Source organism: Phoxinus phoxinus, assembly GCF_949152265.1.
Source record: "Phoxinus phoxinus genome assembly, chromosome: 1".
Classification (NCBI taxonomy): Eukaryota; Metazoa; Chordata; class Actinopteri; order Cypriniformes; family Leuciscidae; genus Phoxinus; species Phoxinus phoxinus.
In genome coordinates this window covers 20,637,026-20,651,202 of record NC_136876.1, presented here as the reverse complement: position 1 = coordinate 20,651,202, position 14,177 = coordinate 20,637,026, and the positions used below count along the sequence as shown (strand labels likewise).

Below are 14,177 nucleotides of genomic sequence, written 5' to 3'. Positions count from 1 at the left end.
TATGGGTGATACTGTGGCTGACCACATGGTGGCGTGGTAGAGCTGAGATCCCGGCATGCACGTGCTCAGCTCACAAACGCTCATGTCCAGCTGACCTGACTTTACTCACACAGCATTCGTTGCTAAGACACTTTTTAAAAAGAAAGTGAGCAGAAAAAAATTCCAAGAACAGAGGCCGAGAGAGAGAGAGAGAGAGAGAGAGAGAGAGAGAGAGAGAGAGAGAGAGAGAGAGAGAGAGAGAGAGAGAAAGGAAAGCAGCTCTTTCAGTAGCTATGAATAGCTGCACTTTGTCCTCTCTGATCTCAAGAAAAAAAAACGGTCACTCTGACTCTGCATCAGATTATATGGAAGGCGTTTTCTGCCTAAATGAAAAATAAAAATGGTATGCAAATGATGCGCCAAAATTGAGGCAAGACCCGCCAATATTAAAATGAACAGGCAAACGTGAAAAAGTGCAAATGATCTTTTTGTACCAAGTTTACAGTGCCCTTCTCTCATGTAAAAGTACATGACTACAGTATCTCTTTCGGAAGGTAATGCAGATAATGTGGTCTTGGACAATTTTACAGGCGATAGAATTTCGAAATTGAAACATGAGCATTTGCTTGAGCGTCTCATTTGCGCCGCATTTGAGATTCTGAAATAATTTCCTTGCTGATTTTTCTTTGCTAACAGTAAAAACAGATGCCAGAACTGATCTGGGATCATCAGCTTTGGGTTGCGGCATCCTTCCTTTGACACGTTGACAGCAGGAGAGCATTAGAGACAATTACAGAGTCATTAAGTCTCGCATCCGAGCAGCTCCCCCAAAGTTCAAACCCGCTCTAAGGGAAATGGAGTTGTGCATGATCTTACAAATGTCAATGGCTGCAATTTGTCCATAGAAATTGATGCCCTCTGGCCTCGGCACGTCACCCAATGAGCCTCAGCCACCCTATAGAAATGTCATTGCAAATGGGGTCCGGTTACGTGGGCGACAGATGGAATGTCACGTAACACCTGCATAAATTAACAGCGTCTGATGAGATATTATCTCACAATGCAGTTTTTTTTATGAATGTGCGCTGATAAAGATAACGGGGTGCTGTTTTTGGTGCTGCGCATAGAAAAAAATTTGTTTTTACAAAAAAAAAGACCAGCAGACTGAAAAAGAGGCGTGCGCTTGGCTGGGCATCAATCCCTCTAATGGGAATGGATGAGGGCAATCCACTCAGGTAGATGGAGGGAGAATGAGCCCTGGTAATTACAGAGGAAGAGGAAAATAAGTGTCCTGACGCACAGAACCTGCTGCTCGACTTCAGGCCGGCATCAGAGCCTGACAAACTACAGAACAAAGCCCTGGTAAAAGAATAATACTAAAAAATAGGGCTTATTTTTCTTAGTGATTCATTTCAAAAACCGAGCTGACTCACTTATAATGCTGCTAAACTACAGAGCACCTTAAAACCCTTTATGTGAGTCGAAGCCACTCCAGAGACATATTGGCAATAAATACACTTCCATTTAAAAGATTGGGGTTTGTAAGACTTACTCTTTAGGAGTATCTTATGCTCACCAGGACTGCATTTATTTGATAAAAAAAAATACAGTAATATTGTGAATTATTATTATTATTTAAAACAACTGTTTTCTATTTGAGTATATTTGAAATTAATGTGTTCCTGTGATGGTAAAGCTGAATGTTCAGCATCATTACTCCAGTCTTTGATTTCCAGTCAGATTTGATGGTCAAGAAACATTTCTGATTATAATCAATGTTGAAAACAGTTGTCATGCTTAATATTTTTGTGGAAACCGTCATACTTCTATTCAAGATTCTTTGATGAACCTCTAGAAAAACTATACCAAAACATATTTTTCACATTTTTTTTTGCATCCTTGCTGAATTAAACCATTAATTTATTTGTAACTGACCCCAAACTTTTGAACACTAGTGTACAAGCAGTATACAAGTAATACTTGAATGGAAACCGAAATCTAGTCAAGAAGTCTAGATTATTCTGATAACATATTTCACAACAAAGGTATCCTTGTTTCAGCTCAAATCTATATTTTTAGGCTGGTAAGGCTAATGTGTATTCTAGAGAGAAATATAATATTATATAAAATATCAGATTTTTCAAATAGAATTTTTCGCTTTCTCCTCATAATATCTCTGACATTTACAAGAACTGCAGATAAGTTTTGATATATTACAAGCTAGTATGCGATTGACAGAAAAATAAAGTTATATCAGATGAAAGTCAGACAAGTAGTGTCTTGCACATCTGGCCCGTTCTTGCCATGATTTCCTGTCATATCTCCAGTTAGTCTATTGAGTTAAAAAATGAATGGACGATTATGGGTGGATGATTGTCATGATTATTTTGAGAACTATTCACTACTATTATAAAAATTCAATCACTATTATTTTTATGAAAATAAAAAAAAATTATGGAGAAGTCTCAATACAAAAAATCCCATCCAAATCTCTTTTTAAATAATAAATCGTCTTTGGAGCCATTACCAACCACATCTGTTTGTTTGTGTGTTTACCACTTGACGATCATAGAAATGGTGGTTTGAAATGATCGTGATGATGACAGAATTGTGCATGACAACCTCAAAACAAACAGTCGCATAGAGAGGAAGGGGAAGAGCAATCTTTTGCAGAGCGTGATGGTGCAGACGCCAGATGATGCGGCATGACACCAATCAAAAACTGTGTGGGTGCGTATACGGATTCACGACCTCAACCTTTAACGTCATGCTTACATGCTTACTACTGAGCTTCAAGAAAACCCCAAGAGTAAAAGAGCTCAAAAAACAGACTTAAGGTCAGCACAAAAGACCCAAAGACAGTATCAACACAAATAAAGCAGGGTTATTAAAGTTCATTAAAACTACGGTTACGTTTGCATGACAACGATGTACTAAAAACAGTTTTTCCTGTACTTTAAATGTACTTTAAAAGTTTTTCCTTTGCGTTTTTTCATGTACGGAACGTTTTTAAAATGATCCCCGTTCTCGTGGATACGCAAAAACGACTAAAAACAATGTCATTGGCAATTATTCATGCCAGGCCAGTATTTGTCATTGTTCTTGTAAAGAAACACTACACACCTATAGACTGAACACGTAATACGCAAGTGCATGACGTCACTGTTTTCACAAATTCACGTTTTTGTAGTTTACACAGAGACGATAACGGTAAAATTAGCGCTTTCAGCATTGTCATGATGAACGGCCGTAATGCATACAATTTTAAACGGGCCCTAAAATAGAAAAAATAATAATAAAAAAACATAAACACAAATGAAAAAACTAGTCAAAATTACAAAAAGCACACAACAAAATGTATAAAACTTTAACAAAACTTTTAAAACACTAAATATTAAATGAAAACAATAATAATAATTCAAACCATTAAAAAAACAATAATAGTATCTCAATGATTATAAATAACATTGTATTAATGAATGTTATTACTCATAATGCACATGCAAACAAATGTACAACAGCAAATCATACTGTCTGTGAGCATAAATAGTTTGAAGTGCTGTCCAGCTGTTGCATGCGTTTGTGTATACACACGCTGTGTGTGTGTGTGTGTGTGTGTGTGTGTGTGTGTGTGTGTGTGTGTGTGTGTGTGTGTGTTTGAAGTGGTGCCCTGTGGCTCGTGGCCCCGAGGGTTGTGCTGTCCTAGACAGATGGGCTGTGGCAGGGTGGAGCAGCAATCTCCTAGAACTAATCCACTCAGACAGGTGTGTGTGTGTGTATGTGTGTGCGTGCGTGCATGCGTGCGTGTGTGCGTGCGTGCTTGCGTGCGTGTGTGTGTGTGTGTGTGTGTGTGTGTGTGTGTGTGTGTGTGTGTGTGTGTGTGTGTGTGTGTGTGTGTGTGTGTGTGTGTGTGTGTGTGTGTGTGATTTATGAGGACACAAATTTGTATAATGACATGTGTATTACACTGGTATTACAGCTTAAACGTGGTTTATGAGGACATTTCATGAGTCCTCATAATTAAATTAGCTTAAAAAACATTGAAAAAAAACAATGTTTTATTAAAAATGTAAGAATGTTTTCCTGTGATGGGTAGGTTTAGGGATATGGGCAGTGTAAGGGGATAGAATATACAGTTTGTACAGTATAAAAACCATTACACTATGGAATGTCCTCACAAGTATAGCAAAACAAACTTGTTTTGTGTGTGTGTGTGTGTGTGTGTGTGTGTGTGTGTGTGTGTGTGCGTGCGTGCGTGCGTTGCGTTGCGTTGCGTGCGTGCGTGCGTGCGTGCGTGCGTGCGTGCGTGCGTGCGTGCGTGCGTGCGTGTGTGTGTGTGTGTGTGTGTGTGTGTGTGCAGAAATACACATACCTAGCTGAGTGCTCCTGTACCGCCTGATGCTTCGTACCATCTCTGCCACTTTGTGCTTGGTAGAGAAAACGAGACAGAGATTTGATTGACACTCATTCATTAATGATATACAATGACAAAATAATGTACTTGTGGCTACTAATTAGCTGCACAGGTCAGGATATCTTGATCAGGGCTTCATATAGTTCATTAGTGCCCACATCACCGCAATCAAAGCGTTTAATAGAGATAAAATACTGTGAACTGCCATTGTGTCTTCCATGTATTTAACTTCACGTATTCTCTATTTGTTTTTATGTATGTTGTATTGTATGTATCGACTGCCATTGTGTTTTTTATGTATTTAATTTCACTTATTTCTATTCGCTTTTAATGTATGTTGTTTTGTATGTACGGACTTTGCACGTTGTCCAAGACAAATTTCCCAGCGATGGGACTAATAAAGTAAAGTAAAGTAAAGTAGATTCTTTCTTATTGCACTCACTGGCCACGTCCAAGTTTAAAGCTTATGTCAACCCAACATAATAGATTTGGTTAAGTGATGTTAACTCCAAAAAAGTATATTTGTTTACAAATCATGCACTATGGTAAAAAGTGTTTTGAGGTCATAACATAATATTGTGCTATAGGAGTCGCGTGAAAACAAGTCATTAATCCATAATCTGCCCCTGTAATCATAATTGTGTGTGAAAACGATTAAAAGTGCTTGCTGTTTTACTGGCTTTACGTTTCTGTTGGAAACGGCAGTGATATGTACATATTGGAACGTATTTTTGCATTTTGCAAGAATGTTGCCATAGGTATGCCTAAGTTTTTCCAATGAGCCTGTGTTGGTTTACAAAGGCGTCATGTTTTGTTTCTGTTTGTTAGGGTGCTTCAGAGCGCGCTCTCAAAGTGTTGCCATGACCACTTATTCTAAGCGTGTTTGGGTTCGATTCATAAAGCAATCAAGTTTACGAGGATATTAAAGTGGGACACGATATTTTGGTCTTCTTTTCAATATATTGAGACTTATCTTGGTTTATTACAGGGTTGTTCGCTCTTTTTATCTAGCAAGATCTGGCAACACGAATTAATCAAAGCTCATAGCTCTTCCCCATGTGATTTTCTTGCACCGCACACATACAGAAGAGAGAAATCTCTCTGACAGACATAAAATCATGGATATCAGTTGCTTACATTTTTATTATTTTTAAATGGAACCAGTTTAGTTCTCAATTCATAACCCTACTCTTAAATAATGTAAATGTCTCTTGTTTTATTGTAAAAAAAAGAAGGATTTTAAAAAGTTAGCTAGCCTGTAGAAAATATAATTAAATAATTACAGCTTTTTAAAATCAGATCAGAATTCTGTGGTATGCCCTCGTTTAGGTAGCTAGGCAAATATGTGCGTGCATTAATGTAAGCACATCATTACTTCCATTATGTGTGCCAACTCACCATCTTTTCGAAATTAACCAGCTCCCCATGGAAAGACTTACAGCTCTCATGAAGGAAGGTCAGATCTGCAGAGAGAGAGAGAGAAAGAGAGAGAGTGAATGCATAATAAAGGGAACTGTTATGTAATGACATGCCATCATGCCATCACTCGTTCAGCCAGGCGTCTTCTTTCTGGCTGAGCTGAACTGAAGCTTGACGCTCACACGCAAGAAAAGAGAAAGAGAAAGCGAGCGAGAAGGACAAGGAGAAGTGAACAGTCATGATGGGTGATCTGTCAGTGCCCGGGCCAGGTCTGGTGGAAAAAGGAGAGAGGGACAGCGAACATGAGAGAAAAGGAGAATGTTAGAGACACTACATGCTGTCAGGATGAGTGTATTGAATACAGATGATTGAGTAAAGAGAGAGAGAGGCCGTGCGCCAACGTATCGGCCAATAAAAGTTGTTATCTGCATATTTGTTATACTATTTCAAAATAGTACTGTGTTTACGATATGTCGAATAAATGCAGATTTGGCAAGCATAAGAGACTTCTGTCAAAAAAAAATAAAAAATTGTACCAAACGGTACATTATATGTATACTCCCAAACTGAGTGATTTTCGAATCGATTCAAATCAATCCTTGAAACGAATCAGTTCAAAAGAGTTATTTGAATGAGACATCACTAATGTAAAGCAGGACGGTGATTGGTGTTTTCCTTTCGATTATCCATTAGCATACTTTCTGACTGCAATCCTTTCTGAAATGAATTAAGTATGTAGAATATTAAATAGTAACTCAGAAAGTTTTTTTTTCTTAATGCATTTGTAATACAAGGATTACTGACAATATTTACAGTATACAACCAGTTTATTGCTCATGGACAATGTGTCTGAGTCCAAACATTTAGAAATGTCTTGTAAATTCTTTTTTTAAAGGTCCCATATTGTCAAAACTGAAATTTCCTGGCTTTTTTCATGATAACAGAGGTCTAGGGGTTATGAAACTACGATATAAGTTTCAAAACAGTCGATCCACAGACAAATGCACACAGCCTGCATAAAGTAGCTGTGCCTTTTCACGAGCCGTTATGATTACCGTTATAAATGTGATGTCAGAACTACTCAGTCACAGCCTTCAGTCACCACCCCCACCAATGGTGGGTCACTCAGAAAACAACAAGCCAATCAGAAGAGAGGCTCATGAATATTAAGTAGACAGGCCAAAATCGACCTGTTCTTGCCAGAGCTCCTGAGAAAGGAGCTGTAAAAATATTTTGAGATGGTTGTTGGTACTTATACCGTAAATATATATTCTTAAGGACATCAAAACCTAAAATAAAACTTCAGAAAGTTGTACAATATGGGACCTTTAAGGTTTGTGATGCTCATAGCGTTGCTTCATCTGTAGTCTGATGGTGTTTAACAGATTTGAACACTGTGTTTCCTCGATGGTCTGCAAGGAGCTGTGAAAGGGTAAATTGTCATGTGTCTGCTTGGGATAAAGATGTTAGAATGATGTTAGTAGTTGACAGACAGTGTTATTTGTGTTCAGAAATGTCTGATCCGAAATCCTTTCAATGTGAATACAGCAGGAGTCGTATATGTATATGTTCATGTGTAATATCAATGCATTTGGAATGTCCACCAGTGAATTAGGTTTTGGTCATTATGCTGTATGCCTGAGGACAGTAGCCACGTTTGATCTTCATCATAAATTTAGATGGATAATATGTTTAAAAAATCTTCTCAAATGATTTGGGTGATATTTCAGACTACACAGGCGATACAATTGTGACCTTGGAAAGAAAGCTGAAGAAGTGGGATGGGATGTTTGTTTGTGATGGCAGGGCGAAATGTGACACGTGTTGCATTTTTAATGTTTGGCTTTTTGTTAAAACCGCCTCAGAGAAGCAGGTCAGGAGGTGAAGCGTGATGATTGTACTCCTTCTCCTCTTTCGCTCCTTCGCTCTTTCGTAAGATTTAAGAAGCTATATTGGCATTGTTAAAATACTTTTTCCAAACAGAAAAATTATCATAATAATTAATGTTGTGTACAATTTTTGGAATAATAATAATAATAAAATGAGCCGTTTTAATAGGGTCCTCGTGCAATAATAATACAAATATTGGTTTATTTCCCCAGTTGAGATATAAAAAATGATGTGCTAATTCATTTGTATTTGACAGACAAAAATAAGTCAATGAATTGTAATGTTTCATTTTATCTATATACTATTTATTCATATTTTGAATTAGCTTTTTTTCAGTTTTCATTTTAATTTGTTCTAGTAATTTCATTTTGTTTGTTTTTCTGATTATTTTTAAAATAATTTTTAGCTTTAGTTCATTTAAATTTTTTACTTTTTAGTAATTTTAGTACTTTTCATTTGGTTGCAACATTTTAATTTTCACTGAGATTCTTAATACTTAATTCATAGAGATCTAATACTTTTATTTTATTTTATTTTATTTTATTTCAGGTTTACCGAAAACATTTGTAATAGTTTTAGTTTTGGATAACAAAAATAATATTTTCTACATTCATATATTTTAATATGTAATTTATTCCTGTGATGTCAAAGATGAAATTCCAGCATCATTACTCCAGTTTTCAGCGTCACATGTTATCAATGTAAAAAAAAAAAATACAACTTTTTTTCAGAATTATTTGATAAATAATTATGAATAAAAACAGCTTTTCTTTGAAATAGAATCTTTTGTAATATTATAAATGCCTTTACTGTCACTTTTGATCAATTTGACAAATACATATTGAATATTAAAATGCTGCGAGGGAACTTATGAGAACACTTCAGTATTTTATTACGTAAACATATCAGTGTTTTGATCCAAATTAATCAGTCTGCTAAAAATGAATCAGAGTTTTCAAATTACTGATCCTGTGTTCATTGTTCTTGAGCCTGTTTTTCCTAACTGTAAAGCCAATGTTTTGTATTCTGAAGCCTGTGTGTCTCGTGATAGAGATGTGTGTGTCAGACTGAAACGCAGAGCAACGCTCAGCAAAGACTTTGATGCTCAACTGATCCTGACAGGCTTGAGTCATGAGCACCTACAGGGAAGGAGAGCGAGAGTGAAAAGACACGGAGAGAGAGACTACAGACATGAGAGAGGACAGATGGGAGTGAGTGTGTGTGTGTGTGTGTGTGTGTGTGTGTGTGTGTGTGTGTGTGTGTGTGTGTGTGTGTGTGTGTGTGTGTGTGTGTGTGTGTGTGTGTGTGTGTGTGTGTGTGTGTGTGTGTGTGTGTGTGTGTGTGTGTGTGTGTGTGTGTGTGTGTGTGTGTGTGTGTGTGTGTGTGTGTGTGCGTGTGTGTGTGTGTGTGCGCACGCTTTACTGTGCGTTTACTGTCACCTATATATATATATATATATATGGTTTCCACAAAAAACTGAGAAAAAAATTAATGTTTCTTGATCATCAAATCGTCATATTATAATGATTTCTGAAGGATCATGAGACACTGAAAACTGGAGTAATGATGCTGAAAATTCAAAATGCTTTTGTCAGCACTGGAATAAATTACATTGTAAAATATATTACATAGAAAAGGAAAAAAAAATTCACCATATTTCTATTTTTACTGTATTTTTGATCAAATGAATGCAGCCTGGGTGAGGACTTCTTCAAAAACATTTTTTTTAAAGAATGTAAGAGAGAAACCTTGTACCGGTAGTAGAAAAAGAAGCAAAAACTTGTCGAATGGTTTCCTGTTTTAGCCGTTACTGTTTGAGAAAATGTGCCTTGAGCCTCCATCACAAGACCTTTGTGTAATTATATGTGTGCTTTTCAGGCAACAATTTGTGCATATAATGAAACGGTTTAATGAATCGCAGCAACAAAGTGTGGGTCAGGTTTTGCTTTTAGTGTGGAGACCAAATATCCCCTTAAGCATGGTAAAATTACACAAATCCTATATTGTGAGTCCACAAGGAAACCCATAAAGGAGATCAAATGCAACAATATTTCTGTAAGGTTTAGGGTTAGAGAAGAGAAGAGAAATAACTAACCCTAAGCTCACTAAAATAACAACAGCAGAATTCCCGTCATAAATACACATGTTTGTGTGTAGGCGTATCACTAATGTGTTTGCATGCATGTTGATCCCTGCTGTATGTTTGGCTGCAGGGGGTCTGCAATCCTGCATGTAAAGATCTGCACAACAGAGGGGCGTTAATGAACGAGGCGGGGCCTTTCAGACCCACTTCAAATCACAGAGGCAGCCGCGGCAGGAGGCCACTTTATAGGAACACATATGGACAACAGCTGAAGGAAGAGACTGGCGCTACTGTACATGTGGGGGACTCACCCTTTAGCAGCAGTGGAGTGAAGGGTATGAGTGGGGCTCTCAGGCTTGCTAGAAGGTCTCGGTAGGACTTGTGGTTCCTCGAAGGGTCCTGTGGCAAACATAAACAACACCATCGTTACAAACGCTGTCAAAAAATGTCCCACCAGCATTCAGAGTTACGAAATAATGTAATAAGAGACTTCATGGAGTTAACTTAGTGCTAACTTAGAAATAAAGTATTTATTTAAAGTCATAGAAGTATTTATTTAATTATAAGTACTGAGTAGAAAACAAGGATGTAATTAGATCAAAAGTGACAGTAAAGTCTTGTACATTCCAACACATATTTTGGTAACACTAGCCTTTATGTATAATGCATTATAAAAGTATTCATAATGTATGTTTTGATGCATTATATCTTTTCATAACTAATTGTAACCAAAGTTTAAATGCATTATACAATTTGCAGATTCACTGTTACAGCTGAAATTGGTTGTTTGTCATGTGTTTTAATTTACTTTCTAAAGGTGTGTTCAATGAATAGACAAGTATTATAATGGCATACTAACAAGGCATAACAAGGCATAATTCATGCTTTAAAAATACTTGTATAATGCATTACATATATGGACTTGTAGTAAAGTGTTACCAAAATGTCTATTTCAAATACATGCTGTTCTTTTGAATTTTCTATTCATCAAAGAGTCCTGACAAAATGTATCACAGTTTCCACACAAACACTAAGCAGCAAGCACAAGTGGTTTCAATTTGATAATAATAAGAAATGTTTCTTGATCATCATATTAGAATGATTTCTGAAGGGTCATGTGACACTTAAGACCGGAGTAATGACGCTGAAAATCCAGCTTTGATCACAGGAATAAATTACATTTAAAATAGATTAAAAGAGAAAATAGCTATTTTAAATTGTAATAATATTTTAGAATATTACTGAGAAATCAATGAGAAACATTTGAGCTCATTCTGAGATCTCAAACTTTTGATCTTTGCAAATCTGAGCACAGGTCAAGACATTATTAAAGGAGAACTCCGGTCAATTTTAACATTGAGCTCAATTTTTAGTAAATTTGGAGTGCTGTCAATACAGAGAACAACGACTAAAATCGGTGTTGCCTACACCATGTTATCCTCTTTTAAAAATGTGCACCCTATTGACTTGAATGGGGTCTAATTTTAAACCTGCTTTTATTTCTCTTATCATCCTTGATGTGTCATTACAAGTGCCCAGACCTGTATTTAGTTCCAAAGTAGTCGATTGTCGAGTTCACGCGCATAGGTTTAGTTACCTGTGATCACGCGCATGAACTCAACAATCGACTACTTTGGACTTCGACCGAAAACAGGAACTAAATACAGGTATGTGCGCTTGTTGAATTAACATAATTTTTATGAATATCTTTCACATCTACTGCAGTCAGATTCACTCGTGTTCACTCTGAAGGAATCACTCAACATGGCTGGGCACTTGTATGACACATCAAGGATGATAAGAGAAATAAAAGCAGGTTTAAAATTAGACCCCATTCAAGTCAATAGGGTGCAAATTTTTAAAAGAGGATAACACGGTGTAGGCAACACCGATTTTTGTCGTTGTTCTCTGTATTGACAGCACTCCAAATTTACTAAAAATTTTGCTCAATGTTAAAATGTTAGAGTTCTCCTTTAAGATCTGTTCAGAAACTCTAGAGGAGTCTTTTTTCCCCAAGAGAAAGTAGGAGACCAAAGCAAAAGTCAATGTTTGCTCTCCATTTAATCTCATTGCTGTCTAGGAGAAACAATTGAGATATTGCATTTGTGATGTTTCTTCGCTTACCGCAAGGCTCTCAAACTGCTGAAACTGCTTCCGGAACTTTCCTGGCAAACCCTGCCAAAACACACATACAAATGCAATTAGTAACCAACACATTTCAATTGGCAATTGAATCTCTATTAGGAATCGGATGGATGAAAACCAACACATATGCAACACATATGAGGTACACACAAAAAAAAAAAAAAACGTTTTATTTAAAAAGGCATGATTGAGGACAGGTGGACATGGAAATATTTCCTTCGGAACGGCACAAGCTAATTCAGTTCCATTGCCATGGCAACTGCTAATAGCCTCCTGCCAAGAATAACACTCGGCGGGAACGAGAGTAGGCAGAGGTGCTAAGAGTGTGTGTGAGTGTGAGAGAGAAAGAGAAGTGAAAAAGAAAGCGGGAGATTAACAAACAAATGCACTCACTTCCCAGGTCAGACGTAGGCGGCTGACTGCAGGATTGTCCAGTCCCAGAACCAGCGCCAGGAACGACAGCAGATCCTGCTGCTGTTTACATCTAAAATACACACACACACACACACACACACACAGTAGCACTGATTACATACACACACACCTGAGAAAGAATGTGGCAGTGTTGTTATTGTTATCTAAATCTAAAGCTATTCAAAATCACATTTGGTACTTGAATAAAACATAATAAATGTTAGATGAAAAACTAAGAAGTCAGTAGTATTAAAATCAGCATTAAAAATGATTAAACTGACTGAAACTGACATAAAAAGCAATGTACAAGTGGTAAACCGTAAAAAAAGGGTATTAAAAATGACAAAGCACATAAAAAATTACTAAAACTTTTTAAATTTGAGTCAAAATATGAATAAGGACTTACTATAATAGTAAATAAAAATCCTTAAATAACACTAGAATGTGAATAAGAGGTGAATAAACTTGAATGAAAAGCAAGTCCACTTCAGGGAACTTTAGTCAAGTTTTCTTTCACCAAAAACATATAAATTTAATTTTACATTACTCTTTTTCAGCATCTTTCTGACCCTTAGAATTAAGCAGATGTTTATTTGCTGCTACAGCACCTTTAAGACTATATGCAAATAAACTCTGCTACGATTGGCTAACCTCTTTGTATGTGAAATCACTGCTTGCACCCCCTTCAAGTTGCTGAATACTGAACAGGTGCTGATATACGTGGGTGGTGGTCACATGTTCACGGTTCTGTCGATTTCTGAATAATTCATTTTTGTCACCTTCATACGCGGATTTAGCTTGTACTCTGCACAAACACATATACACTCACAAGGCTGCAATCTTTATGAACTTTCGCAGTAGCTGTATCCTCTTTGGAAGCGACTGGCACTGCAGGATCTCTGTGGCGACCCAGTGCTGCACTTCACTGCATCGCTGCAGGATCAGCTCCAGGTTAAGGGGGCGCCAGCGAGCCTGTTCCCCGTGGAACACGTAACACACAAACTCCACCTGTTCAAACAACAACAACAAAAATCAAACCAGAACAGGAACTAAGACACTGGGAAACAGAGAAAACATTGCATAACGTGCCATAAAGTTTTGTTGTCTTTACATGAACTTTGCTATGCGACTAGCCTTGAACTTAAAGCCAGTTTCCTAAGGCACACATTTGATTGCAATGGAAAACTACAGAGTGTGTATTGTAGCTCTCTAGACAAGTCTTGATCAGACTTTGTAGTGACCCAGCCTGTAGGGATATAAGGATATACCAATTTAAAAAATGCATACTGACAAATAACAATATATTGTTGACCATTTTAGGAGAGTGTTATTTCACAATTATTTATTTATTATTATAGCATGTATTCATATTTGTAATTTCTTTTCTATTCTTTTATTTATATATTTTCAGTATTTTTAAGTTTTCGTCATTTTTGAATGTGCTTTTGTCATTTTTATTAGTTTTTGTTTTATATATTTCTATATAACTTTAAATAATTTATTTCTGTTTTAGTTATTTTAGTACTTCAACTTCAGTTCAGTTAGTTGTCAAGGCAGCATTTCTAATTGTAGAGTTTTTGTTTAAAGTTTAACTTTTGTTCAAGTTTACGTTTATCTAATATTTATATTTAATTTAATTTCAGCTTTATTTCAAGTTGTATTTTTAGAGTATTTTTTAAAAGTTATGAGTCTGATTCCCACATCTAAATAAAATGTACCTTGAATGCACTGTAAGTTGCTTTAGATAAAAGCCGCTGCCATGCACACAAAAAACAACAACGAATAACCAGTTTAATGCACAGGACGCAAGGAATTTGTCCTTTGAGAATGAAT

General features: G+C 36.6%; 1 protein-coding gene across 1 annotated transcript in view; it reads right to left on the bottom strand.

Moving 5' to 3' along the window:
- Positions 1–14,177, bottom strand: part of rapgefl1 (Rap guanine nucleotide exchange factor (GEF)-like 1) — a 37,849-nt gene that overhangs the window by 795 nt on the left and 22,877 nt on the right. Inside the window, exons 9-14 of the mRNA XM_079613036.1 lie at positions 13,174–13,352; positions 12,324–12,414; positions 11,910–11,960; positions 10,097–10,184; positions 5,792–5,856; positions 4,352–4,406 (exon numbers count right to left, since the gene is read on the bottom strand). Of these exons, the coding sequence (XP_079469162.1) occupies positions 4,352–4,406; positions 5,792–5,856; positions 10,097–10,184; positions 11,910–11,960; positions 12,324–12,414; positions 13,174–13,352 (529 nt within the window). The remainder of the gene's footprint in view (positions 1–4,351; positions 4,407–5,791; positions 5,857–10,096; positions 10,185–11,909; positions 11,961–12,323; positions 12,415–13,173; positions 13,353–14,177) is intronic.